Source organism: Larimichthys crocea, chromosome VI (genome assembly GCF_000972845.2).
Source record: "Larimichthys crocea isolate SSNF chromosome VI, L_crocea_2.0, whole genome shotgun sequence".
Classification (NCBI taxonomy): Eukaryota; Metazoa; Chordata; class Actinopteri; family Sciaenidae; genus Larimichthys; species Larimichthys crocea.
The window spans coordinates 12,757,984-12,783,684 of NC_040016.1; the positions used below are offsets into that span (position 1 = coordinate 12,757,984).

Genomic DNA, 25,701 nt, shown 5'->3' on the forward strand with positions numbered 1-25,701 from the left:
CATTCTTTCACGGGCCATCATCAAGTCCATTGTTCTCCTGTTCAGAATAATCCCTCTTTTGGACAAGAGGGGCGTCATTAGGCTAAATCCATTACCAAGACACTCACAGTCAAACCATTATATAATCCTTTTTTATGGAGACAGTCCCAGTAATAATGTCTATTCTGTCTGTCTTTTCAGTCAGAGGAAACATATCATAATATGACATTTAGAAATGTATTTGTTTCTTGGAGCTTCCAAGTTTTTTTGGTCAGAGTTTGTAGGTGGTAATGTAGAAATATCAGATCAATACTGAAACATTTCACTGAAATATTTAAGTTTCAAACCACGCCAACAGGGTGATAGAATACTAAGGACTAACACATAGTGTATATTATTTACATGATTCATTCTTTTTTTTTTTCCAATTGAAAAGAAAAGGCAGCCTGCCAATGGGCCAGAAAGTACTCAACTCAACACATGGACCTAAACCGACATGTTAATCTTTCAGTTCAGGTCTGTGATTGGTTAATTGACTGATAGAAATCATTATTCATACATGTGAAACTCAATGAGAGCATGCTCGCTTTTGCAGAAGTGCCCTGTTTGCAGGAATATACAAATAATAAAGGTGACAAGTAGCAGTTGCATGCAGTTACATCATGAAACATAATGTTGCCACCAAGAGTTAAAAATAAAAAAATAAAGACTAAAATAGCTGGAAGAGTAAAAATAATAATAACAAGGATAATATATTCATATTCACTGGTGGATTATTGTGCCAACTTTCTAAAGATACCAAAAATGGCAGGTTGAATTTTGGGAAGGTGTGTATTAATAGTATATTTAAATTTGATGGAAAGGTGCAGCCATGAAAGACATGCCTTGGGTTTGAATATTTCACATCATATAAGTTATTTAAAAATTCACCCTCAGTACAGTTGTCACGAACGGGTGATATTAGCTACAGTATAGAGACTGAAACTGTGTTTGTATCAGGCTGTAAACATGTTTATTTCTGCTGTGAAGTTAGACATTTTTATATGGGGGCTTATGGAGATTCACATGTACTTTAGCCAGCCTCACGTGGCCGTTCAAAGAACTGCAGGTTTTAGCACTTCTGCATTGGCTTCACTTAACAGCCACAGAGGCTGCTGCTTGGGAACACTTACCCTTCAACACTAACAACAATTAAATTGTGAAAGTGGACAGCTAGAGACTCTCTTCCTAGAAATGGGGGAAAACACTGCTACTATTTTCAAGAAAGCACTTCAAAGTCTTCCAAAGACAATTGAAAAAATGTGCTATGGTGCAGTTTTATAGATTATCAGTGTAAAGCATCCTCGCACAATGCAATGTGTGGTTTAGCAACAAGGCAGCTGAGGACAAGACACAGTTGAACAAAGTGGTGCATCCAGAATTACTGGATGTGAGCTCCCACCTCTTGTGGAAATCTGATTGAGGCCAGATTACAAAAGAAGGGCCTTAAAGTTCTGAAGGCCGCCTCTCACTCAGCTAACAAGCTTTTTAATCTTATTCCTTCTCACAAAAGACTAAGAAGCATTAAGACCAGAACATCCAGGTTTCAAAATAGCACAGACCTTGAAGCTGTCTGCCTCCTTAACACTCCAAACATAGCTGTGCAGCAGGTTACTCAGCAGGTTAAATCATCATGCAATACTTTATATCATGGGTTGTTTTTTTTTTTGTTTATTTTTTTTTTTTTTTTTTGGGCCTTTTATGCCTTTAATGATAGGACAGCTGAAGATAGATAGGAAGTGACACGCAGTAAATGGCCGTCCGATGCGGGATTCGAACCAGGGCCAGCTGCAGCGAGGACTGTAGCCGTTACACACTGGGCGGCCACTTGACCCATTATGCTACCGACCGCCCCTATCATGTGTTTGTTGATGTTGCTGCTAATTTTCCTCCAGACACTAGTGTTTTATCTGTGATGTTCCCATGTATTGGATCACATTTTATTCATTTGTTTCATGCTTTAACATGGTTAGCAAGGTTTCTATATCTGTTTGATACTTTGTATATTGTATGATGTGTTTTTATGAGTGAGTGGTTTTGCCATTTGTCATTGTTTAAGTGAGCTCACTAAGACAAATCACAATCAATCATGTTGATATGGGAATAAAGTATCTTGACGAAGCCTCTACAGAATATATATGTTGCTGCTAATCAGAGAGTGTAGACTAAAATGACTTTTCTAACCTTGAAACAGCTCAAAGGGGAACAAAACTGTAAATCTGAATTAAAGTTTAAAAGGCCACTTGTTCTCAAATGGGGTAGTGTACCACTGGTGGTATGTGATCTCTCTCTAGTGGTAGAAATCTCTGAAATATCCTTTTGAAAGCATAAACATATCATACTATAAACATATACTTTCAAAATACTACAAAATGTCTAATGAACTTTGAGATCATTGGAATGAAATTTAAAATAATGATATTTTGTCTGTGTGGTCACGTTCATGCACATACATCCATTAGTAGTTGTGAGATAAAACGTGACAGCAAAATAATAAGCAGAGGTAAAATGGCTCCAAATGATATAAAAATATTAGGAAGAGTTGATCAAGACTAGTTTTCTAAATCAACTAGCTCTGATTCTTGAAACAGCTCCACTTAGGATTCAACAAAAGTCAACATTAAATAATCTTTGTAAAAGAAATAAAACTGTCCATAGCTGAATAGGGTCAGCCTATGCAACTGTATTTTAACATCAGTCCTAAAGGTGGATACTTGGAGAGCCTAATATTCTCTGAGGTGGTATGAGTGTACAGTTTGTAAGTTTGAGAAACAAATTTAGGCTCTGCAGTGCCAGATAAGCCCATCGCTGTTTCACAAAGACAGATGATATTGAAATCAGCCAAAAACCCAAATATAATCAATCTAAAATAATATAAACCAGAGAAAGGCCACAAATCCTCCCATTTGAGAAGCAGCAGCAGCGTTTTACCTGATAAATGATCAAATTGATCAACTCTTAAAATCATTGTTGAATAATTTTCTGTCAGCGGGCCAACATTAGTCACCACGGATGTCTGAAGGTCAGGACACTCGCTCCAAGTCAAGCATCACTTTCTCAAACCCATGACGGCGAACAGGCCAAGAGGTCAAATTGGGGCTGAGAGTGACAGAGTGAATGAGGTAATGTGTGACTCACTGACAACAGCCAAGGTCAGCTTTTCAGCAGAATGATCAAAGATTTACAGCCACACCTTCCTGCCTCCTCTTGAACTTCAGGAACACAACAAACAGAGGCATGTTTACGAGCACACGGCAGCCCAGCAGGCACCACGGCGTACATCAAATCAGCGTAGGGTGGGTGGAGGGAGGGAAATAAAATGTTTACAACAGTAGTTGGCGATTGGATTCTAATTTCACATTCAACATTTACAAGGTGTACCTCTCTGCCCGAAAGACGGCCAAACATGTCGGGGTAATGGCACGCTCCTGCAGAAAATGACATGCTGTCAAATTCGGAGAACAGACACACCCTCTTCTCCTCTCTGCTCCACTTTCAATTTTTATTCAATTCATTCTGCCGCACACTATGATACATGATGGCGAAGACAGGTGGCTTTCTATAAAGGCAATGCTACTTTGACCACCCTGAATATGTCAACATAACATATCACTATGTAAATGCCACAGCATTGCCATAAAGCATCACAAAAACAGACACACCGCATGCTGCTGAATTTTTGGATTGGTTGTAATAATTGATTGCTTACCACTCGTGAAATTACAACAGATACTGAAACTCTCAGCTGGTGACGTCGCTCATCAGCATTTGACAGCTATGAAGGTGTGCATCTGCAAGTCTCCACCACCACCTGCACGCTTAACATTCTTCTGGTTGGAGCAAACTAGATGAGGCAGCAGCATGGAGATGATCGCACACCTCTGGGCTCTGCTATGAATATGTAAGTGAGGAAATGTCAAACCTTGTTTTCTCATCACTGAACAGATACAATAGTGAATGTAAGAATACAAAATGGCCCTGTGAACCTGACCGTTTGTGAACTCTGGCATTTTAATAATAGAGGAGACGTCAGGGGGAGGAATTTTGATGAGGAGAAATGGTGGAGATTATTGAGAAAGAGCTATTTTGATTAATGCTCTGAAGACAAGGTTTCAATGTATTAATGTTTGTCCTTTTTAGCACCTTAGCACCGTCCTAACTACACAAGCACAGTATCATTTTTTTCGGCACAAACCCAGCTGTAAGTCTGATTTATCATTTTGTCAATTTAACAAATTATAAAGCTGCCAGAACCCCAAAATACAAGAAAAATGAATGCTGCTACCTATAAACGTTTACAAATCTTTAGTGATAATCACTCAAAATATCATTATAAAACGGTACAAGGTTGTAAACTACCCACAAATACAGCAGAAACATCCATATGTCTTCAATCCCAGCTGGCGTGGGGTAAGAGGTTCAGACACAGGGAGAACATGCAAACTGCACACAGAAAGTCCCCAGCCAGGGTTGTTGTGTGGCGACTGTCACCACTGCAACACTGTGTCGCCCCAGACAAACTATGCAAGAAATAAAAATAAAAAAACAGTATATTGTACTTTTTTCATATAAAGTATGTAAGTCACAGAATATATGAATAATGCAAAGTTTGAAAAATGTCCTTAAAAAAATTATTTTATGGTCCACAGACATAAAGAGAAACAACACACCAGCACTTTCAATGAGTTATCTCAGCTTGTCATCACATGATATACAAATATCATTTATATATTTATATATTTAATTCCATTTCATGGTTAAATCCTTTTTTCTGGTATTTCTTTATATCTGTATTTGTGATGTAAAATGAGATACGCACAATCATTTGAATCAGAGGGGTATTATATTTTTTTGTGGTGCACCCTCCCACACACAGGTGCCCCAATGCTGCCGATGCCTGTGAGATGTGGACAGCTCATTACATTCTTTGTAGCCACCCACAGGAGCAAAAGAACATCAACAATGGAATCTAATGAGGCATGCTAGTGTTTTGTCAGCACATATAGTTGTGAAAGGAGAATATAATGTCCACATGAAAAAAAAAAAAAGCTCCTCACTCATAAAATGTAATTCCTCCTCCAGGAAAAATATTCATTCCAGTTCTTATATATGATGGTTGTTAATTTGTGAAATCACATAAAATATGATCAAGGGAGATTTTATGCAAATGTGGAATACAGTAAAATATATTCAGACGAGTTCAGGCAGCTGTCCCACCAGGAAATGCCATGAGAAAGATATTAAAATTACTCTTTTGCCTCTGCTCAACTTTGGGGGCCAACGGTTACAGCAACCAGCCTCTGCCAAGGCAATTTGAAGAAGCTCCAAGAACTTCACTGTTCGAGCCCCAAAAGACCCGGAGTCAGATGAAAGGATGGGGGTGTCTGAGAGAATCTGAGGCAATCCCAAAAGAGAGAGCACTGCTACATTTCAATTACACCAGTGCCAAATAAATACACAACACAATCTTGTTTGGGGACAAAAGCCTGTATTGAACATAAACCAGGGGTGGAAACACCATCACCCACACTCAGCGAATGCTCATTATGAGGCTTTGGAAAACATGGCACTGTAAAGCTAACTGCAAGTTTGTTCAAATGTGGGGATTTAGACAGATCAATTATAGCTTAGCAAAGCTTGCTTTGCATAGAAATAACTGAATCCCCCTCCCCTCTGTATCTGACAGTATCAACGCAAGCCTGTAATCTTGTTGTCTGCTTCATTGTTCTGCATCACTATCTGCAGGATTGTCCAATTCACCCACTGATAGTCTGCGTGTAACAATTCCCCTGAGAAATTGGACATTTTTTTCCAGCAGCGGAATACTCTGAAAACATCTCACGTCAGGCTACACTCGAATATGTAGACAGATCAGAACGGCATTAACATGAAAGAATTTGTCTAATGTGTGTTGCAAGCGTGTTACAGCATGGTCCACCAATCTGTTTTATCTCTATGTCTGGCACACACACACACACACACTGCATTAATGGCAGATACTTCACATTTCACTCCAATGTCATGGTTCCACACCTCCGCAACACGCATCTGATCCTTTCCCTCTGGCAAGTGTCCACTAATGTTTGATGCAGAGCAGATGGGCTTCTGTGTGTGCAGGGCTTTGTCTGGGAAAATGTGAACATGGAGTGCATAATCGTGACAGAGGATTTAGGAGATTGACCCCTGTGGAAAACAAACTATATTTGTTCTGCATTTCTTTGTCTCGCTGTGTTCCCCCAAATGAAGCTGGAATCAGAGAACCTGCCCAAAACAACAGCAGAAAGGAGCTGAGGCAGAGTGCCAGACGTCTCTTCTCTGTCCACAGTGATCGAGGGAATCCCTTGAGCCTGCATTTCATTTCCATTTCCACAGTTCCCACGACGCAACAGGCGTGTTTCGGCTTGTTTTGATAACAAACTGTATCTGATCAGATCAGATCTGCATCCAGACACTTAACTCAATTCAGCCTTTTTCAGAAAGAAATATCACACACGTCTGTTGTGCACAGTTTGAATCCTGTTTAACTGAATGCAAGCCAGCATCATCTAACTGGTGGCCAAATACTGATTTAGGCTTTTGTTTTCATTTGTATTACAGGGGTATCATCAAACTGGTAAATCAAAAATTATTAAGTTGACAGTCTATGAGTCAGCTTTGCACTTAATATCAATGCTAACATGCTGATTGTCTGTAACGTTTGCTATGCTGACCATCTTATTTTAGAATTTTTGCATGCTTACATTTGCTAAAATTAATAATTTTGACCTAATGATGGCACTAGATGAAAACCTACCATGAATGTCTGTAGCAGATTTCATGTTAGTCTATTCAATAATAATTGTTGAGAAACTCTAAACCACATATGTCTGGAAAAGCATCACCAAAGTCATGAGGATTCATTTCTGTATGAGTTTTCATAGCAATATACGTGATGAGATTGAGATTTCAGTCTGGACCAAAGCGGTGGATCACCAACCCACAGATATCATCACATCTGAAACAATGGCTAAAATAATCTGTGTAGAAATTTGGTTGATGGTTACTCGACGCATTTCTTCTGTTGTCTAACATTTCTCTGCATCAGTTGACATCATACATTAATAATTACTTGTGATGACATAAGCGACCTCCATCCATGATTTAATTATGTGAAGACATACTTGTAAAGACATAACTGAAAGTTAAAGCCAAGCCATAAAGTATTTAATATTGAGGAGTATTTGAAAAGAGCCTGTGGACATGGATACAGCTGAAAATTAAATTACCTCATTTGTTCTCAAACAGGCTCTTAATTTTCCTTCCTGCCGTTCAGTTTACTTAACAAGTGAAAGTGTTAAATGTAAGACAGTAAAGACCTCGAGGGCAGCCTAGAGGGAAACATCTTCACAATGAGGCCTCCAGGGCAGGAAAAGTTTTCAGCTCTCCCTGCAGATTCTCCACACTGCAGTTTCACCAGGAAACACAGAATAAAAATTTATAATAGAAGAGGGAAACCTTCCTCCTGTTAACTTGCGTTTTTGTAATAATTTCCTCGTACATTTCACACCCCCAAACTGTTTTTGCAGACCAAATCAAGGATTCAATTAACCTCACTGTCTGAACTCTGTTAACACATGAACATGCAGTAATTTACTTGCCCGAACTTACAATCTGTGCGCTTACTAATTAACTCCCAGGCAAACCTACATGAGAATTAAAACAACTTCGTCCATTTAAGTGCAAAATGCTTTCAAACCACCACAGGCCACCTTGTAATCTGTAGCTTTTTAAGATGGTTCGCAATAGCTTGTTTGTAGATGACAGATGATAAACTTCCACCCTAAAATGTTACGGTGTACTATATGGCCAAAAGTATTGGGACACATGAAATTAGACTTGGATGTGATTGTTGAATATCAAAACTTCAGCTTTAATCTGGTGCTATAACGGCTTTCATGGGTCTGTAAAAGCTTCTCACAAGATTTTTGAGCCTCGCTGCGAGGTTCTCCTCCCATTCATCCACAAGAGCATGCATGAGGTCAGACACTGATGTTAGGCCATTAGGCCTGACTCATTTTCATCCCAAAGGTGTTGAATGAGGTCGAGATCAGGGTACTCTCTACAGGACAGTCAAGTTGTTCCTGAAAACCACTTTATTATGGACCTCACAGGGGCTATTGTTAGGTTGAAGCAGGCAAAGGGCCCACCCAAAGTGTCTCCACAAAGTTCAACACTATTATCTAAAATGTCATTGTATATTGTAGCTTTAAAGAAGTTCTCCAGCAATTTAGTGCTGCTCTTCCATGAGTATGGGGAACTCGTCAGAGACAGATTCAAAAAGAGTTTTTTTTATCGAAGCGAGAGAGAGACGGAGAGACATCCTGACTTTTAGTCTTGACTATGGATAAGCTCCAAAAACAATGACCCCTACATTTCAGGCTCTAGCATATTTCATTAAACTGTCAGTGCACTGCAAACACCCACACACAACCCCTCAACTGATACAGTTTAAGTCATTTTCTAATGTCTTTAGTTTCCCCAGAACCAGCAAAAAGTACATAATACAGCTGTTTATACAGAGTGCATACTAATTATTAAAAAGTAAACTGATCCTCATGTGTTAAAAAGTGCCCCTGACTTAATTATTTCCATTATTAGGGAACAGGCTCAGACTACAAATATGTACAGATTGTTGCAGACTACATCTCACACGAATCTTAAATCCTTATTTTATAATGCAACTTGTGATTTGCAGTGCCTCAAAATATCAGCTACGTGCTATCAGATCAAACACTTCTCTCATCTCTGGACGTTAATCCTGAAGATTTCAGTCTTAATAATTGGCCACCATTTCTTTCAAGATACCTTTGCTATATCTCTAAATTACAAATGTACGATTTAGAAGTTTTCTTTAGCAGACAGTCAGCTGAGGTCAAACCCTTCACAACTCACTGAGATGGGGAGAGCTGCATCCCACTGTGTCAACCACCTCTGCATTAGAGCATAAAGCTCCAGTGGGGAGGCAAAAAAAAAACTGCAGGAGGGATTTCATTTTGCCCACAGCAACATTGCCACCACCTGGTAGCTTTGATACATGCTGCAACCACATGAAATGAAAATGAACTTCTTTTAGCCGTCTCACTGTGGCAGTGGCCTGAACAGCTGCAAGGGAAGCAGTGACATAAGAAGTGTTTGACCCTTTAAAACTTCTGCTACTGCCTGAACTACAATTAATGATAAAATATCCAACATTTAAAGGTAAATTGTGTAAAATAATTGATTATAGCCAATGAAAAAGATCCTGTTTCATTCAGATTAACAATTCATGTATATAACAACTCCAAAAACTGCAGTTTTAACAATAAAAATGTAATTACCTCCAAAAAAAACAGGATTTATCACAACAAAAAGTTCATTTCTGATCTTTCCAAAACCTGTTAGTGATGTATAAGTAAAATATGGTCCTTAATAAGTCCAGAGAAAGCCAAGGTGAAATGCCCTCCACTGATTTTTTTACATAACTTTGATCAGTGTGCCACCTAGTGAGAAGTACAGGAGATCAGCACACAGTCAGCCAGGTTTCTCTTTATTCCTTTGAATCAAAGACTTTAGAGAAACAAATCTCAGGAGGAGTGCTGAACTATCGACTGAACATAAAAGCCTCTGATGGCCCTTTGATAATCTGCCTGAGGCCTCCTCTTGAACACCTTAATGAAACCACTTGGAGAGGATTGTGACTCTCGCGAAAATTCCTCCACTCAGGCAAGACACACACAAGTAATTAACTTGCAGATAAAGAGCAGCTCTCATATATCAGGCGTAATGGTGTGTGTAACAAAAAAAAAAAGCTGTCTGCTTTTAGAAAATGTCAGGGGTCAGGAGACAGGACTCTTTGAATAACTTAAATTGATTCTCGGCGGTTAAAGGTTAATTAATGTCAGCATCCCTGATATGTCTTTTATAATCGTTTAATTCAATTACAGAGCAAGAGCAGTTAAAGGTACCTCAAAAAGTCCTGAAATCCTCTAACTGCTGTATGTAATTAACAAAAAAGTCCTCCCTCGAGTTTTCTTACATAACAACTCTTTGTTGTTCAGTGCACTCTAGGAGTCCCAGTGTTTTTTCAATGATGTACACATTACTTCATCTGCTCCTACATCAGTTAGTAACTTCAAATATTTTCCCAAATTCTTTGATAAGAATGGGTCTGAACATGTTGCATCGAGCTGCAGGTGGAGCTGGAGAAAAACAGTATTAGTGACAGCGACAGCAGACCAAACATTGTTCTGCAGTTTTCATTGTGTTCTTTTACAACTAATGTTGGCAGAAACTGATACCTTCACCTCTCACATAATAATTCCCAATCTGAACTTCACCACTGGCTAAAAAAAAAAGTTTACTGTTGTGGTCTGTTGTGGCTGTAACAAAGTCACAATGACAACATTTGGTTGGTTATCCACAAGAATATGAAATATACTCCAGCACAAAATGGATCCAAGAAGGCAGCTCGGCTAATAGCTTGTTTTCAGCAGCAACCACAAAGCATGAAAATTAACTTAAGGAGAAACTTTGAAGATCCAACTGGCAGACAGAAGAAGAAGAAATCTCTCTGCATCAGCTGAGATAAGGATCCTCTCGTCTTCTCACAGAGTCGGGGTAAACACTGCTTGTTAGAGCAAACCTGAGCTCAAACATGACATTTTAAAAATCCAGAGGCTGCACGCTGGAGTGCTTTTCGAGAGCCGGGGCTTCAGGCAGCAGCAGCGGTGACAAGGCTGCAGCCCAATTAGGACTGTTTGTGAGCGACTGTCTGTGTCTGTCTTTCAGGGTGGATGAAAGTGGGTCAGTGTATCTTTGTACCGGAGCACAATGGTAGCAGGTAGCACACAACTCGCAAACTTTGAGTGAGACAGATGGGGATTAAGTAGCTGAACTTCAAATTTGCTCTAATGTGGGGTGACGGTTCTGAATCCATTATCATATCAGCCACTTTGATGCTCAAAAATTCAATTTCAGAGCAGGTTTCTAATAGCAGATGAGCCACTTTTGAGTTCAGACTGCAGGATATTACCACTATCATTTATTAACACGTCTCTGTGCAGGTAAACAACTCTGTGGAGTTCAAAGGCACATCAATTCAACATATTAGCCAAGTTAGACATTCCTGTGTGGAGAAATCCATTGCTGCCATATTTCGTTGGCTATTTCACATCCCTCTCACATCAAACACTCCAGATCATGCTGGAGAGGAGAGAGATGAGCACTGTTTATTGATGCTGAGCATGTCTGTCCAAGTACACGGCTGTGGAGAAGACAAAATGACAGTATACTGATGTTTATTTTGAATATTGGCGTAGGAGATCATCTCAACTGGGAAAAATTAACTGAAAGATGGACATGGAGAGTTATCAGGAAACATATTTTAGAGCTGAAACTAATCAAATAATCAGTCAATGGAAAATTAATCAGCAATTATTTTAATAATTATTTAATCTTTCAGGCAAAAATGCAAAATATGTTGACTCCAGCTTTTCAAATATGTGGATTTCTCTGATTTTAATCAATGTAAATTGAATATTTTGGTATTTTGGACTGCTGATCAGACAATACAAGACATTTGAAGGTATTGTTCACTCTTTTATGGCATTTATATACCAACTTAGAGAACAATTAATTGAGTAATTAATCAACAGAACATTAAAAGTGATCATTAGTTTCAGTTCTCTTTGTCTTGACACAGTCTTGTTCTCTTCATCATATAATACTGAGGAGGGTTTCTGCTTTTCTGACATTGTATTCTTTACCTACCTTTTCATGTCTTAACACATGTTTTAGTGTAAAATGTATAAAAGTATTTGATATAGTGTGCATAATAGGAGAAGTTGAAGAAATATGCAATGTCATTATCTCACTGGTGTAGTCACACAGCGAGTGAAAAGGGAATTGAAGGAATGGTGCCTATATTCATTCATTTAGCCTCTTTTGTAGTAGTTACTGTATGTCGTTGTGTTTTGTTATGTTTTCTGCTTTTTCTTATATTACTGTCTTGTCGTCTGTTTGCTCTTTGAATTAATAAAATATATATTAAAAAAAGAAAACTTGAAGTGAAGGCGTGAAGGTTGGTCAATTGTAGACTGAATGAGAGATTTCAAAGTTTAATTCCAACAAGATGACTGGCTCATAAAAGATGTGACAAAAAGTAATTGGCTGAAAAAAAAAAATCCTCAGTCAGGTGTTGGTTAGCTCAGTTGGTAGAGCATCCGCCCCATGTATGAAGGATCAGTCCTTGCCGCAACGGCCCAGGGTTTTAATCCGACCTGCAGCCCTTTACTAAATGTCATTCCCCATCTCTCTCTTCAGATGTCTCTGTCAAAAATAAAGCTTCAAAAAAGGCCAAAAAAATATCTTTAAAAAAACAAACCTTGCCAAGCCTTGGTCAGCTAAATGTAAATGAATCATACAGTAAGCACGAATTTATTGAAAGCTTCATTTTTTGGGACTGTTGCACTTTTAGTAAAAGATGAAACTTTAGTTAACTTGTGTTGTTTCTAAAAACTTACATATCAAATTACTAATTGCCAGATTCTAATTAGTTTTTCACCCTATTTTTTCTGGACACTTACTCCACCAGCAGTATTTTGCCTTATTTTTGCCCATTTAGGCACAATATTTAAAAACTGAAGTCAAATTAGCGAGTCCTAAATCTTTACTGCACCTCACGTTCCCAGTAATGAGGGAGGCATCTGTTTTTTCTCTAAAGTGTGTGTTTAAGTTGGTATAAGGAGGATATTTTAACCTCGGGTTGTATTTTGGTGATTAAAACGACTGCGATGAAGACTGTGGAGCAGGGACGCCATGCCCGACAGGTGCTGCAATGCATTAAGGGAGGGAATCAGTTATAACAGCGCCACAGACTCAAACAAAGACATAAGAGTATTAACTGTTAGAAGTGGGACCTCAGTGAGGTCTGCTGAGTTTGGTGTCAGTAACAAATCCTCACACAGCTTATGTACTACAATATGACAAACTAGTGACTCTGTACCCGCTTTAAGACGTATTACCAAGGGATCGCAATACAAAGCAGGCATTGAGGCTGATATCTCTGTGGTGACTGACTGTTTGGTTCACAAATGTGGACACACTCATCTGTTGTGACACACACTCATTGCACAACCTCCTTGTAAACTCCTTCCTGCAGAATGATGGATCATTTCACAATGAGTTATCATGAGCTCTAGTTGATTCACTGCTCTTGTGATCTGGCAACTTGAATTAAATTCAGCTCCTCTCTGATATCTGTGCTCTGTACACATCTTAAGAGAATCTTGGCACAAAGTATATTCCTCTCTTTGTGGTATAAACGTGTACAGTTAAGCCTCTCAACTTGCATATCTGATTTACAATGTGTAGGTTCAAACATAGCTCTGCTCATTAGCTTCTGCACTTGTCAAAACATTGCTGAACTTTATGTAACTGAGCAGAAGTGTGTTGCTCTTTCTCGGCTATCATTTACAGAGATAACCTTTAAGAAGCAGAGCCTATATATAGAGGCCATTTTTAATGGAAACAAATGGCACCATTTCAACTAAATGCTTCTGTAGCTGTTAATATTTTCTGGTTCCCCACAGGGAGTCAACCCAGCTGAAACTCTCATTCTCTCATTGTAACACTGATGCACACACAGTGTGCACTGTCACTCCCATCCGTGCACGGCGTGCCCTGCATGTTAAGGAGAAGCAACCGGGAGAAAAGGGCCATATTTCATCACCACAGGAGCGACTGCACTAACTACTGATGCAAATTTATACAGACTCAGAGCACACCAGATTCTCCTTAGGATTGCTTTTTTTTTTCGTTGCCTCACAGTGCTGTAGTGCGGAGAGTGAAAAGAAGTGGGATGTCTGATGAAATAGGATAGTATTTACAGTCATGCTGAGCTGTATAACAAAGTTGAAACCTTTTTTTCAGCTGAGGTACTTTATGTTGCTGCAGTAAGGTGACAGTTCTCCAGATCAGACTTTGAAATCCGACGAATGTGAGTTCTCTTAAAGTTTTCAGCTTATGTGTCTGACTCTTTATCTGGTCCCGGCCTCGCTCTCTTCTCCTCTCTCTGTTTCCGTCTTGCTTTGTGGTGTGTTGTAAGATGAGCACTGGTGTTTCTGGGAAGCAGCTCACAGCATGTGTCTGCAGTGGGCTGAACAGTGTAACTAAGGGGTTTATGGCGGGCAGACAGGGGTAAAAAAAAAAAAAAAGAGGCCAGCAGTACAGGGCACGGTGAGGCAGATATGCAGAGTCAGCAGACACTCAGGAAAGAGGGGTTCAATGACGCAGAAAACACGGCAGGGACGTGAACGGCACACTGCAGGCTGCTCTGAAGGTGTTTTAAATCATGAAGAACATTTTTCATCTGAGCAGCTTTTGTTTTTTCTGTCGTGCACCTGATTAGGAAGAGAAACCGGTGTGTGTGTTTTTACTCTGGCAGGAATATTCACTCAAACTTTCACAAGACAGCTACACAAAACCCCACATATACACACATCATCATCATACAGACGCCGAAATGAGCAGGATTAGCCCTCGAAAAGCAAAGCTGCTGTTGTTCATACCTTAAACTCTCTCCTGGCAGCTCGGTGTGTACACAGCAGATCGAGCAGTGACAAATATAGCTGCTTTAAAGTGGCAAAAATGAGCGACTATTAAATCCGGGAGATGTGTTCGCTGAGCGCACAGTATTGAGCTTATGTGCATCCACTTAAAATTTTGCAATAACCTCAATTTTCTATGAGTGTGTGCGTGTGTGTGTGTGTGTATCAGAGAGAGACAGAAAGAGAAAGAGAGGGCGATTAAGAGAGAGAGGAGACAGCTCAGAGTGCGAGAAATTACTGCCATCCTTTGAAACAATGCAGCAATATATAAGAAACGCCTTCGAAAAAAAAAGCAGAGCGCTTTATCTTCAATAAATCCAGGAGATACAATAAAACACATCGAGTTTGGTGGTGTGCTGCAGCAACAAATTGCCCTTTGTGGGACAGGGAGCAGGGATGCAGCAACCATCAGGTTGAAATTGGTTTAACAAAACAAAGTGAAGCATTATGTTGTGCCTCCTGTTCAGAAAAAATATAACATAAATAAATGCAGTATGGTGAGACAGAAAGTTTATTCACCACCTTGGAAGAAGCAGTTGACAAAAATAATCTCTAAAAACCGAGCAAACTCCATCTGCTGAGAAAGACCATCTGATAAAGCTCCAGCACAGCTATGGACCTTGTGGTGGGATTGTTGTGTCAAATAAATTTATATATAAAGATGTTCTCTCTGCTTTTTCTAACTTCATTCTGTTTCAGAACACCAGAAACAGCCAGCATGCCCTGACATTTTCCCATCGTGCAATCACGAGGCTGACATTTGTGGTTATGAGTGAAAAGTCTCAACAAGTATAGATTGACTGGATTGACGCATTTTTACACACATTGACGTCCCCCTCAGGATGAATCCAGACACATCCGGTGATTCTTTAACTTTTCCTCGAGCACAACCAGCCGGTCAAAATTTGAAATAAGTTTGACAAAACACCTCCCACCAACCTCAGCTCTGCTTTGTGTTTAACGCTAATTAACAAACGTTAACGTGCTAACACATTAATACCTGCACAGCCTCACAGAGTTGTTGGCATGGCTTCCTGACCTCTCCTGTCAACCCTGTTTCACATTTGTTTTCTGCATTTATGCTCCGTGCATAAGTGCAAAAAAAAAAACGATAGGGGCTTCTCCATGACCTATCGGTGTAAAACATGCATCATGTAATAGTAACATCCCTGGTTTGATTCCAGCTAGAAGTCTCTGTTGCATGCCTCCCTCGCTCCCTCCCCATGTGTCTATCTCCACAGACTGATTAAATACCAAAAAGTAAGCTAATTATTAAATGCAAGACTATAAAACGTGCATCAAAAAGGATTCTTGGGAGTTGCTGCCTCCCTCGCTATGCAGGATTTGTCATACCATAAAATCCGCAGTCAGTCGGAGTCTGTTAGGATTTCCATCATGCAGAACATGTTGTGACAACTCTAGCCAAATATCTGTGTCTTGTCATGCTGCAAGTTAACCGCTCAGGACTTCATTAAAGCTCAACATCTCCTCAGCACAGTGTCTCCAGTAAGTGAGGAGACGTTTGTCAGTCAAGGAGAAGACGCTGATCTCCTGTCAAAGAGCAGAGAGGAGTTGATTCAGATTGAAAGCTGAACTAATGCACTGAGTGAACTCCCATCAGTTTATTGATAATCCTGGGGGAAAGTGTGCTAATGAAGACACATGTGCTGCCCTGCTAGGAAGAACTAGAGAAGCGTATGCAACTAATTATGCATGACAATTTTGCAAACTCCTATACGTTAAACACAGTTCATACATGTATATTACCAGCAAGTCATTTGCCTTAAACTGAAACAGATATTCACAGCAGCTTATGTAGATTTACGAGATTGATCTGACTAGCCAGAGGCTGTCACTGCAAGTTGGGATATACTGACAGACACGTCAGGTCCACCACTCAGCACTACTGGGGTTCTTAAATCCAATACGGGGATTAGACGAGATAGGAAGATCTAAATTAAGCCTGTATTTACTCTGGAAGAGTCCTGCAGGGAATACCCGAGGACTCAGATCAATGATGTAAGTGAGAATATATAAAATCAGTGTGAGGGACATATTAGGCCAATTCAGCAGTGGCCACAGATATTTGCATGTTTAATATACGTGACTGGGCCTTTACCGAGAGAAGGAGGAGAAAAGTTGATCATAACTGGCATAAATTGTGTCAGCTCTTAAGGGATTAGTTTCAGTACACACCTGCAATGAAAATGTCTCAATTAAAGAAGAGCCTTTCTCTCTCTGAATTATATTACTATTAGGTTTGATGGCGGGCAGCCCAGGAGTCTAACAGGGATGAGAACACTGGCCATAAGCCAGCACCTTGACCTCGCTGGCTCTACACATGTAGGAGAATGAAGATATTCAGAGTTATAGTCCTCAGTGGGCCTCCTGGACTACACTGTGGGCAACCTTACACCATGCCCATCCCCGTATCAGTTTGGTCCAGTGGAGCAGAAAGGTGACTGAAATGGCTGCACTGTCAGGGAACGGTCATTTGGGCGAGAAGGAGTAGAGCCTGAGCTTGCAGGGGATTTGTGCAAACGCAGTGATATAGCACATGAGACTTTTTTTTTTTCATGTAGCTGTGAACCCTCCTGAACTTTTTTGTTGCTGCAAGCAGTTTAAGGGGCGAGAAGTAGGACAAAATGTTGGTAAAATTAAAAGAAAAGATAAAGAGGAGGGATGGGAAGGCAACACAAAGAAAGTCAAGACGTGGTGAATAATGCATGTGGTTCTCCGAAACAGCGGTTTCACTTGCCACTTGCTCGGGGCAAAATTATAGTTGTAGCAGAGATGAATGTATGAAAAAAAAAAAAAGTTGTTAAGACAAGAGGACACTCTTGCTTGCAGCTTAATATATTTGTCCATGTAAGTATTAGACTAAGCGCTTCACACTTGTGTTGCTGAAAGGCTGCAAATAATGAAACACATCTATAATATTAAAATGCTGCTCTCGTTCTTCTCATTATAACTTAATTTACTGACTATCTGTAAAAAAATAAAAATGTCACTTAGCACAAAACCCAATTTATCCCAATACATCAAAACATAACAGCCGCCTAACTGGAACTGTGATTTGCATATCTTTTAGATTTGCCCCTCTTGTTTGTGCATCTACTCTGACAACTAACCCGTTCATTGTGGAACAATCAAACAGAATTTGCATGAGGCAGATCACGTATGCACATCGCACCGCGCTTCCACAAGGTCTTTCATGATAAAACAAACACAAACACAGCATTTCTAGGAATTAGTTCATCACGTGTGCTGGGAGGAATAGTTGTGAGGAATCTGTGAAGCTCTGCACGACTTTACTGAACTTATTCATTTATTTATAAGTTTTTCTTCATCAGTAAACGCCACACACACGTGGTACCCAAGAGAAATGTGAGAGGATTAATACGCAACTACGATGTAGTTGATGGTGCTGTTAGTTTTTGGTTTTTCTGTTATTTAGCGTAAGCCAAAAATAATAAACGCACCTTCCTGTCTAATGTAATAAAATTCAACAGCACCACAAACTGCTGCCTCCAAAATTGAATCAACACTTTTCTAAATCAGTTTCCACAAAAACTAAATATTCTAACCTTCATGAAGGTAGGGTTTATAGCAGGACTGTTATATTACTGCTAGGTGTATCTAATAAACTGGCAACACAGAGGTGTATATAACAGTATTTGTATTTCACAGTTGTTTTCTATCTTTACAACGTTCATAATCTAATTATTGCCCACTGTATTTTGATACATTCTCAGATTTCTAAAACTATCACTCTTTTATTTTGAAGGACCGGCTCAGCTGTCAGCCATGATGTGATATGACTCTCCAGCGCAGCCACACCCGCTTCTTGTTTTACATCCCTTTTATACGGCGATGCCCTCCAGACAAACTGACCCAGTCGAACATACAATACGCTACTGTGGAAAAATGTCTTCACATAGATTAACACAAGGCCGTTGCATACATCTGAGTACTTACAGTATACGTCACATTACTATCTGTTCCAGGTTTTGTGTTTTGTGCTTGAATCATTTGCACATAAATCCTGAGAGGATCTCCACAAAAACATGAAGCCAGAGAGACAAACAGCAGATCAACAGCACTCAAAAACCACTCATTGACTGAAGATGTTTCCAGTTTCCTGCCTATCTGAAACAGAATATTCATCAGGACCCTGCAACCCTTTAACGATAATACGCTTTTATCAACACAGTATCAAGCCAACAGACACATTCAAACAAAGTGCATTATTTATAAAAGGGTGCTTTTGTGCAAAGAGGGGGCGAAGAAGAACATCAGCAATCCACAGCGCCGGATTTTCATTATTACCCTTCAAACAAGTCCACATATCAAACAGGAGAAACGAATCCCACCACATGAAATCCTGCAACACAGCTTATTAAGAGACACGTGTATGGAAGGATGAATTTTAACACCTCAGGAAAATGACTGACGTGTTTCCATTATTAGCTACACAAAGTGCTGTCGTAGCAGGTTTGTTGTTAATTGCTTACAACACTTTCTCTGAAACTCTCCGCTCAGATACTCTCTCTCTCTCTCTCCAGGTGGTAATAGCTGGAAACAAGAGGAGTTTAAAACTGATGTGGCAAAATCAATGTATGGGATGCAACTCTAAAGACAGTTTTGTTTTTGGTTTCGGCCCTGGACTCTCCTCATTATCCATCATAACACTGTATAAGGAATCACTTTGCATTTATGGCCGAGTGGAGGCATCAAAGGCGCTAACTAACAGGCCAGATGAGGGAGGATGCAGCAGACACTTTCATTCTGGAGACAAGTCAGTCTCCCTCTTTTTTTCATTCCCGCGGGAAATATGTATTCTGACCATGTGTATTACATAATAAGATATCACAGAAGTATGCTTCATTTGCAGTGCTCCAAGGCTGTCTTGAATGTTTCTACACCCCTGAAAACCTTGATAGATTCTGTTTTCAATAATTTATCTATCAGACTGAGAGCATCTCTGCCTGTCATACTCAACCTTACTAATACCGTGCACCTGCATTATGAATCTATTTCAGCCTCCATTGCTTCGACACAGCTAGATCTACACACAGAAATGTTTTTCACTACAAGTATTTATAACTGTTCTGTTAACAAAACAAATGGACAGACAGACTATATTTTTCTGTACTCATATAACACAACGTGGTCCCCATTTGCTAAAATGTGACCCTGAATGCAGCTGAGCCACAGCCCAAAGTTCAACCTGAATACGGCCTGAAAAGATGTGCTTGTATCTTGCTTCTTGAAAAAAATACTACACAGTTAATCCATCCAACCCGGTCCTTAGCAACTTACCGCACTAACAGAAACAACAACTACAGTCACTATGATGCGAAACATAATCCTTAAAAAGATTCTTTCTTCTTGCCCTTTACATAAGCCCGCACATCTCTCACATCCTTCCCAAAGATAACCCAGTTTTTTCTCAGCCCCCCCTCCCATAAAAACTCTGCTCTCTGTCACAGAAGCAGCCCAGGAAGATTTCATCTGCTACTATAATCTTTTTGTACCTTAAAAAGAGCTTTGTTGCGGCTCATAGCATCAGCTAAATTAAAATGACAATAAGATTGAGGATTGGATCGGGAAGAAATGCTGAGGGTGGAGATCAGTTACGCTGACATGCAGGACATGCAGCTTGGTAATGATTTGTCAGGAGGCTGGAGGAGGTTTAATTGTGGCTACTCACTGGCTTGCATGAGCTGTCCCTGGCGTCCAAACACCTGGGAGAAGGTGGCATGGCTGCAGGTGAGGGTGTCCTCCATGGCTGTCCCACTGGCACACGCTGAGGAGAAAGAGAGAGGTGGAGGGGGGGGGGATAAGGGAAGGTCAGGCACACTGCGTCACATCAGGATGGAAAAAGAGAGGAAAAAAGAAGAGGGGCAAGAGGAGAGGGGACTTGCCTTCAGTTGTAGAAGCTGGTGTGTGTTCTCTGGTGATGACTGCTCTCTCCTCTGGTCCCGTCCTGCTGCTGCTGCTGTTGCTGCTGCTGCTGCCGCTGAGAAACGAAATACAACCCCTCGCTTCTCACACCAATATGAGCAGATCTACTCCCCACACAGATAATGGGAGGGGGTGTGCTTGCCTGGCAGGCTCCTTGCTCGTTCAGCGTGTAAGTGTGTGCTCGCGAGAGAAAGTTCCCTGAATGTGTGCCCGTGAGTGCATTTTGGTGTGCATGTGTGAGGGAGAGTAATACAAGGTGGTGGAGCAGGTAGCAGAGCTGTAGGCACAGTTGCTCTGCCAGCGCTCTGATCGTGTGCTTCGTCTGTACAGGCTGACAGTCCTCTGCGGCTCCACGCAGGCTGGGTTTGAAGGGAAGAGCAAAGAAGAGGGGAGGTGGGGGGGCTGAGTTGCGGCTTCTTCAGCAGGTAAAAGTCAATCCTCCCCCCCTTTCACTCTCAGTACGAGCAGACAGCAGCGTCTGTCCTCTAGGCACAGGACGGGACTGTTGTTTTCTGATCTGTGTGACTATGCCCCCTTTTTTCTCTCCTCCCTCTCCCTCCTCCCCTCTCGACAGCCCTCATTTGCTGGAGCAGCAGTAACACCCCCCTACCCCCCCAGCCTCTCTCTTTCTCTCTCTCTCTCTCTCTCTCTCTCCTTTCTGCTTTCCTGCTCTCCTCCACATCTCTTACTCTCTCTCTCTCTCCACCCAACCCCATGCAAATCCCCTCGATCCATCTTAAAGCTCGGGCCGCTGCTGGGAAACAGATTCTAGCAAACTCAAGTGCTTCATCTTCCCCCAGTGCTGAGGGGAGAGAAAAAAAAAGGAGGATGAGAAAGTGGAAGGGTTGTATAAAAAGTGAAAAGTAGGGCTGGTACAGCTTGTGGTTTCCAGGGGCTTCATCTTGAAAAGGAATTGTAGAAAACTGCTGAGTATAAAATAAAAATTAGCTCATATGGTACTGAAAAATAACTCCCATAAACTTGTGCTATGTAGTGCAACAGCTTTGGTGAAGCAGTGCACGGTGAAAAATTAAGACTTACAGGAACGTGTGAAAACATCTTCCACACACTGCAGCAGCAGAAAGGTGCGTGAAGGTGTTGTAATAAAAAATTAACAGTGCCATGAGATCAAATGAGCACATGTTACAAGATCCTAATATATCCTCCCATGCCTGGGAGGCACCGTTAGCTGTATTGTACCCATTGTGCAGCTGTTGGCATGGAGACCTCCAACACAGACATGACTGTGACACGGTTATCCTAACATATTGTCACACTCATGCCATCTCTGCGCCGGCTAATCTATCTGCAGTGTGTAAACCTGCGTTAAACAGCCAATTTCCTCCCGAGCAGAAAAAAAAACTTTGCCAGGAAGCCCATTGTCATGGAGCCATCTCTCTCACACACTACTCCTCTGCATGGCGAGCTCACGGGGGACCTGACCGCAGCACTCACATCCTTGCATCACATCCTCCTGTTTTGAAAGGAAATGGTAGGACGTTCAATGGGCCACAGTGGGAGCCGGGGAGGAAGGCTCGACGAGTGGGCTGACTTAAGCAGGTGGCTCTGCAGGTGAAAAGATAACGACGAAGAAATGAAAACCATGACATTAATATGACACTAAGTATGTTAAGTAGTAAGTAGGTGGATAAGTAGCTATTGGATCGAGATGACAAAGTCAGAGGTGGTAACAAAACAGTATGTGGTTGCATATAAACACAACAAAAATCTGCAAAATGCAAAAGTCAAAGTGAAAGCTGGCATTTCAAAAACAATAAGAACACTCGAGACGAAACTTCACTTTCAAGTCTGACAGACGAATGCCCGGCAGAATAAATCTGTGCTCCGTCTTCATCAGCTTTAATGCAATTCTCTTTGAACAGGAAGTAGGAGTTGAGTGAGATTTTTCTTTCTTTCTTTTTTTTTTTTTGGAGGCTGTACATTGTCATGTACGAGTAGCTATGATTCCTTCCCACTGTGTCTCCCATCATTGGTGGCTGTCTTAGTCTGGAAGACAAATGACCCCGTAGCTTAAAACCTGCAATGCAGTCTGATCCAGATTCCTCATGTTCAACAAGATCTTTTTGTTAGTAAGAGAAAGAAAAATGAAAGACAAATTATAGACATTGGGGATTTGTGATGAGCATATTTCACCATTTTTATCGACACTGCAACACAACAGTTACCCTGGGAAAAAAAAGCAGATTAACTAGTAATAAAAATGAATAATATCACCATTCAACAGTCTCTGTGTAATCAGCACATCACATGGTGCACATAGTAAACATTATACCACTGTGAGCATGTTCGCGTACTGACATAAGCATTTAGCACAAAGCACCTCTGTCTCTCTGTGCATCTCAGAATAACCTCGAGCTATTAGCTATTCCAATGAGTTCCAAATGCTTTATTTAGATTACAGAGTAACTTAACACCACCTGAAAATCTTGCTCTTGGTTTTGCTCCACCACCAGCGGTCTGAAGCTCCAGTGTGTTTTAATTTTGTGGCATCTAGTTGTGTAGTTGCTGATTGCAACCCCCTCACTTTGTCCTCTTCTTCCTAGCATGAAGGAAAGAAATATAGTGGAATATAGTGTTTAATTAGTTTGTTCTGGGCTACTGTAGAAACATGGCAGTCTGTAGATATAAAAGGCAACATAACAATTCTTATTTTTAGGTGATTACACACTAATGAAAACATATTTATGCATATTATGCTCATATTATGTAGACAGAACCCCCACACTTTGTTTGTTCATCCCTCTGCAGTGGTCTGCAGACCTGGGTGTGGCTGCAGGTTCAACAGAACATATCTAAACATACTCTTGACTTGTAGTCTCTAGTTATATATAATTATATTATAGCTATATCATATAATATCACCAGATCTGAAGACAAATAAGGTATGGAGACACAGAGGTATCATAATGTACAGTTACATTACTGACATCAAGCTATTTGGTGGAATATTTTGTTACTGCTTACCAGCTTTAATGGACAGGATGTTTGTCGTGAACCTCCTGCATGTGGTAAATGAGTGCCAATTGCCTGAAGCAGCGTCAGTCTTATACATGTCTCTCTGGTGTATCGTAGTTTACTTCATCAAGCCTGGCACAGAGCTGCATGGAATTGCATTTTTATGAATAGGGCAGAAGCACCGTACACAGCAATCAAGAGAGAGTGCAGTGATATTTCACACTGACAGCATGAGTATAGTGCAGCACTCTTCCAAGCGCCCAACCCCGCACACACACACACCCATAAACTACATCCAGCCATAAACTATACTGTCATGGCACAGGGGCAAATAAACACATCTCTCCATCCCACTGAATAAAGAAAAATCTGGCCTGTGGATCAAATCCAACATACAGATTGCATTTAATTCATAACCCCATCCATCAACATGATATCCCCATGTGTTATGTGAGGATCCAGACCACAAGACATCCCGGCTCTTTTGAGTTTGTTTCCAATGCCAGAGGCACGTTTCTGTTACACACCGTCTGTCCAGTGGGTTTGATAGCTCATTAATGTATGTGATTATGATGGATGGGGTCTGGACAAAAATAATCTCAGCAGACAAACACAGGCCAGATGAGACTGTTCATGATGGTGTTCATGATGACAAACGCGCCATCAGGAATTCAGAGATGGTTCAGTCTATCCACCCAAGCTAATAAACCACTTTTCAGTCTTAATACTGGGTGATGTTCAAGAAACAGTTTTATTACTAAACTCATTATTTTGTAAGGTTTAATTTTCAAAGCTGCTATAGCGGGAGTCATGACTATGAATCAATTCTCAAGTTCCTCAAACATTACTTTATTTGGAGGGATTTATTTCACACATAAATTATACTAAAAACATCTTGAAAGTTTCTGTAGCCAAGTTTGTACTGTCATAACTTTGGGAATTAGGATTTTGTTTTGTTTTTTAATCCAATTTGCTTCTGAATATGTACTTATGTTGGTTGGCTTGTTGATAAAGTTTTTTTTTACATTTGTAGGTTTCTATTTATGTTCTTGTCTGGTTTTGTGCTTTATCCTCTTAATGAAAAACACATTAAATGTGTTGCTGCCACAGAGTATCACAAAAGTACAGCACACTGTATTATGAATAATTAGGTTGTGTGGACAATACAGAACAAGTTCTTTTTTTTCCATTGCCCTTGTGACATTTGTCCTACTGTGATTTATGACTGTAATATATGAGTGACCTTATGCATAACTTTGGCCAATGATAAACTAAAGATAAAGCAGTAACACTTTAGCTACAATATGCTGCTTAGCAAGGAAATAGGAAGATGAGAGGAAGCCAGGCTCATGACAAAAAAACACGATTGTTGTTCAAAGTATAATCGACTTGATGTCTTAAAAACTGCAGCTTTAAATGTCACATAGGTCTGAAAGCAGATCTAAGTAACAAACTACTCTTACACAGTTTTCTTCCTTTTCCATGTTAAGCTACATAAAGTGAAGCTACACAGCAGAGGTAAGAATTTAAGGTACTGTGTGACTCACATATCAACCTCCCTGACAAGCACTCTGCTCCCAAAATAGATACAGATCTCGCAGCGACTAGCAAGCCAACGATGGCCGTGGCCTCCGAGTAAAAGCTTGCTGACCTGCAGAGCAAAGACAGCGACTTCAAATCTGATTTATGTCAAGAAGTATGTACTATCAAATTCAAATAAAATGGAAACTAAAATTCCTTTTTTTGATAATCAGGCCGGTCCCTTGGGGGCTGTAAGTGGAGAAGGCAAACGGAAAACATAATGTGGAAAACTTTATTACAGCCGTAATGGAAGGGGCATCTACTACATTAAAAAAGGTCTCAGATTAAAAAAAGCCTACAAGGAGTCAGACCCAGCTCACTGCAATCTCTCTCTACATCCACAAAATAACTCTTGATGTTTATGTAACTAGTTAACTATAATAATGTAGAAATACATGGCTTGAATCTTGAAAACTCTTTCGATTGAGGATAGAAATTTAAACGGGTGCAAATAGTCTTATGATGTCGAGTTTGATCAGTGTTAGACCATTTCCTCACATTCAATTTCTATCCCCTCTCTTTATAGCCACATACT

General features: G+C 40.4%; 1 protein-coding gene across 3 annotated transcripts in view; it reads right to left on the bottom strand.

Annotated features, from left to right (window-relative positions):
- Positions 1–21,118, bottom strand: part of kaznb (kazrin, periplakin interacting protein b) — a 114,482-nt gene extending 93,364 nt beyond the window's left edge. The window contains exons 1-2 of one of the 3 annotated variants that reach the window (XM_019262972.2): positions 20,570–21,118; positions 20,356–20,451 (exon numbers count right to left, since the gene is read on the bottom strand). In XM_019262972.2, coding sequence (XP_019118517.1) covers positions 20,356–20,431 — 76 coding nt within the window. In that variant the 5' untranslated portion in view covers positions 20,432–20,451; positions 20,570–21,118. The remainder of the gene's footprint in view (positions 1–20,355; positions 20,452–20,569) is intronic. The other 2 variants (XM_019262974.2, XM_019262975.2) reach the window with 2 other exon arrangements.
- Between the last annotated feature and the right edge of the window lie 4,583 nt (positions 21,119–25,701).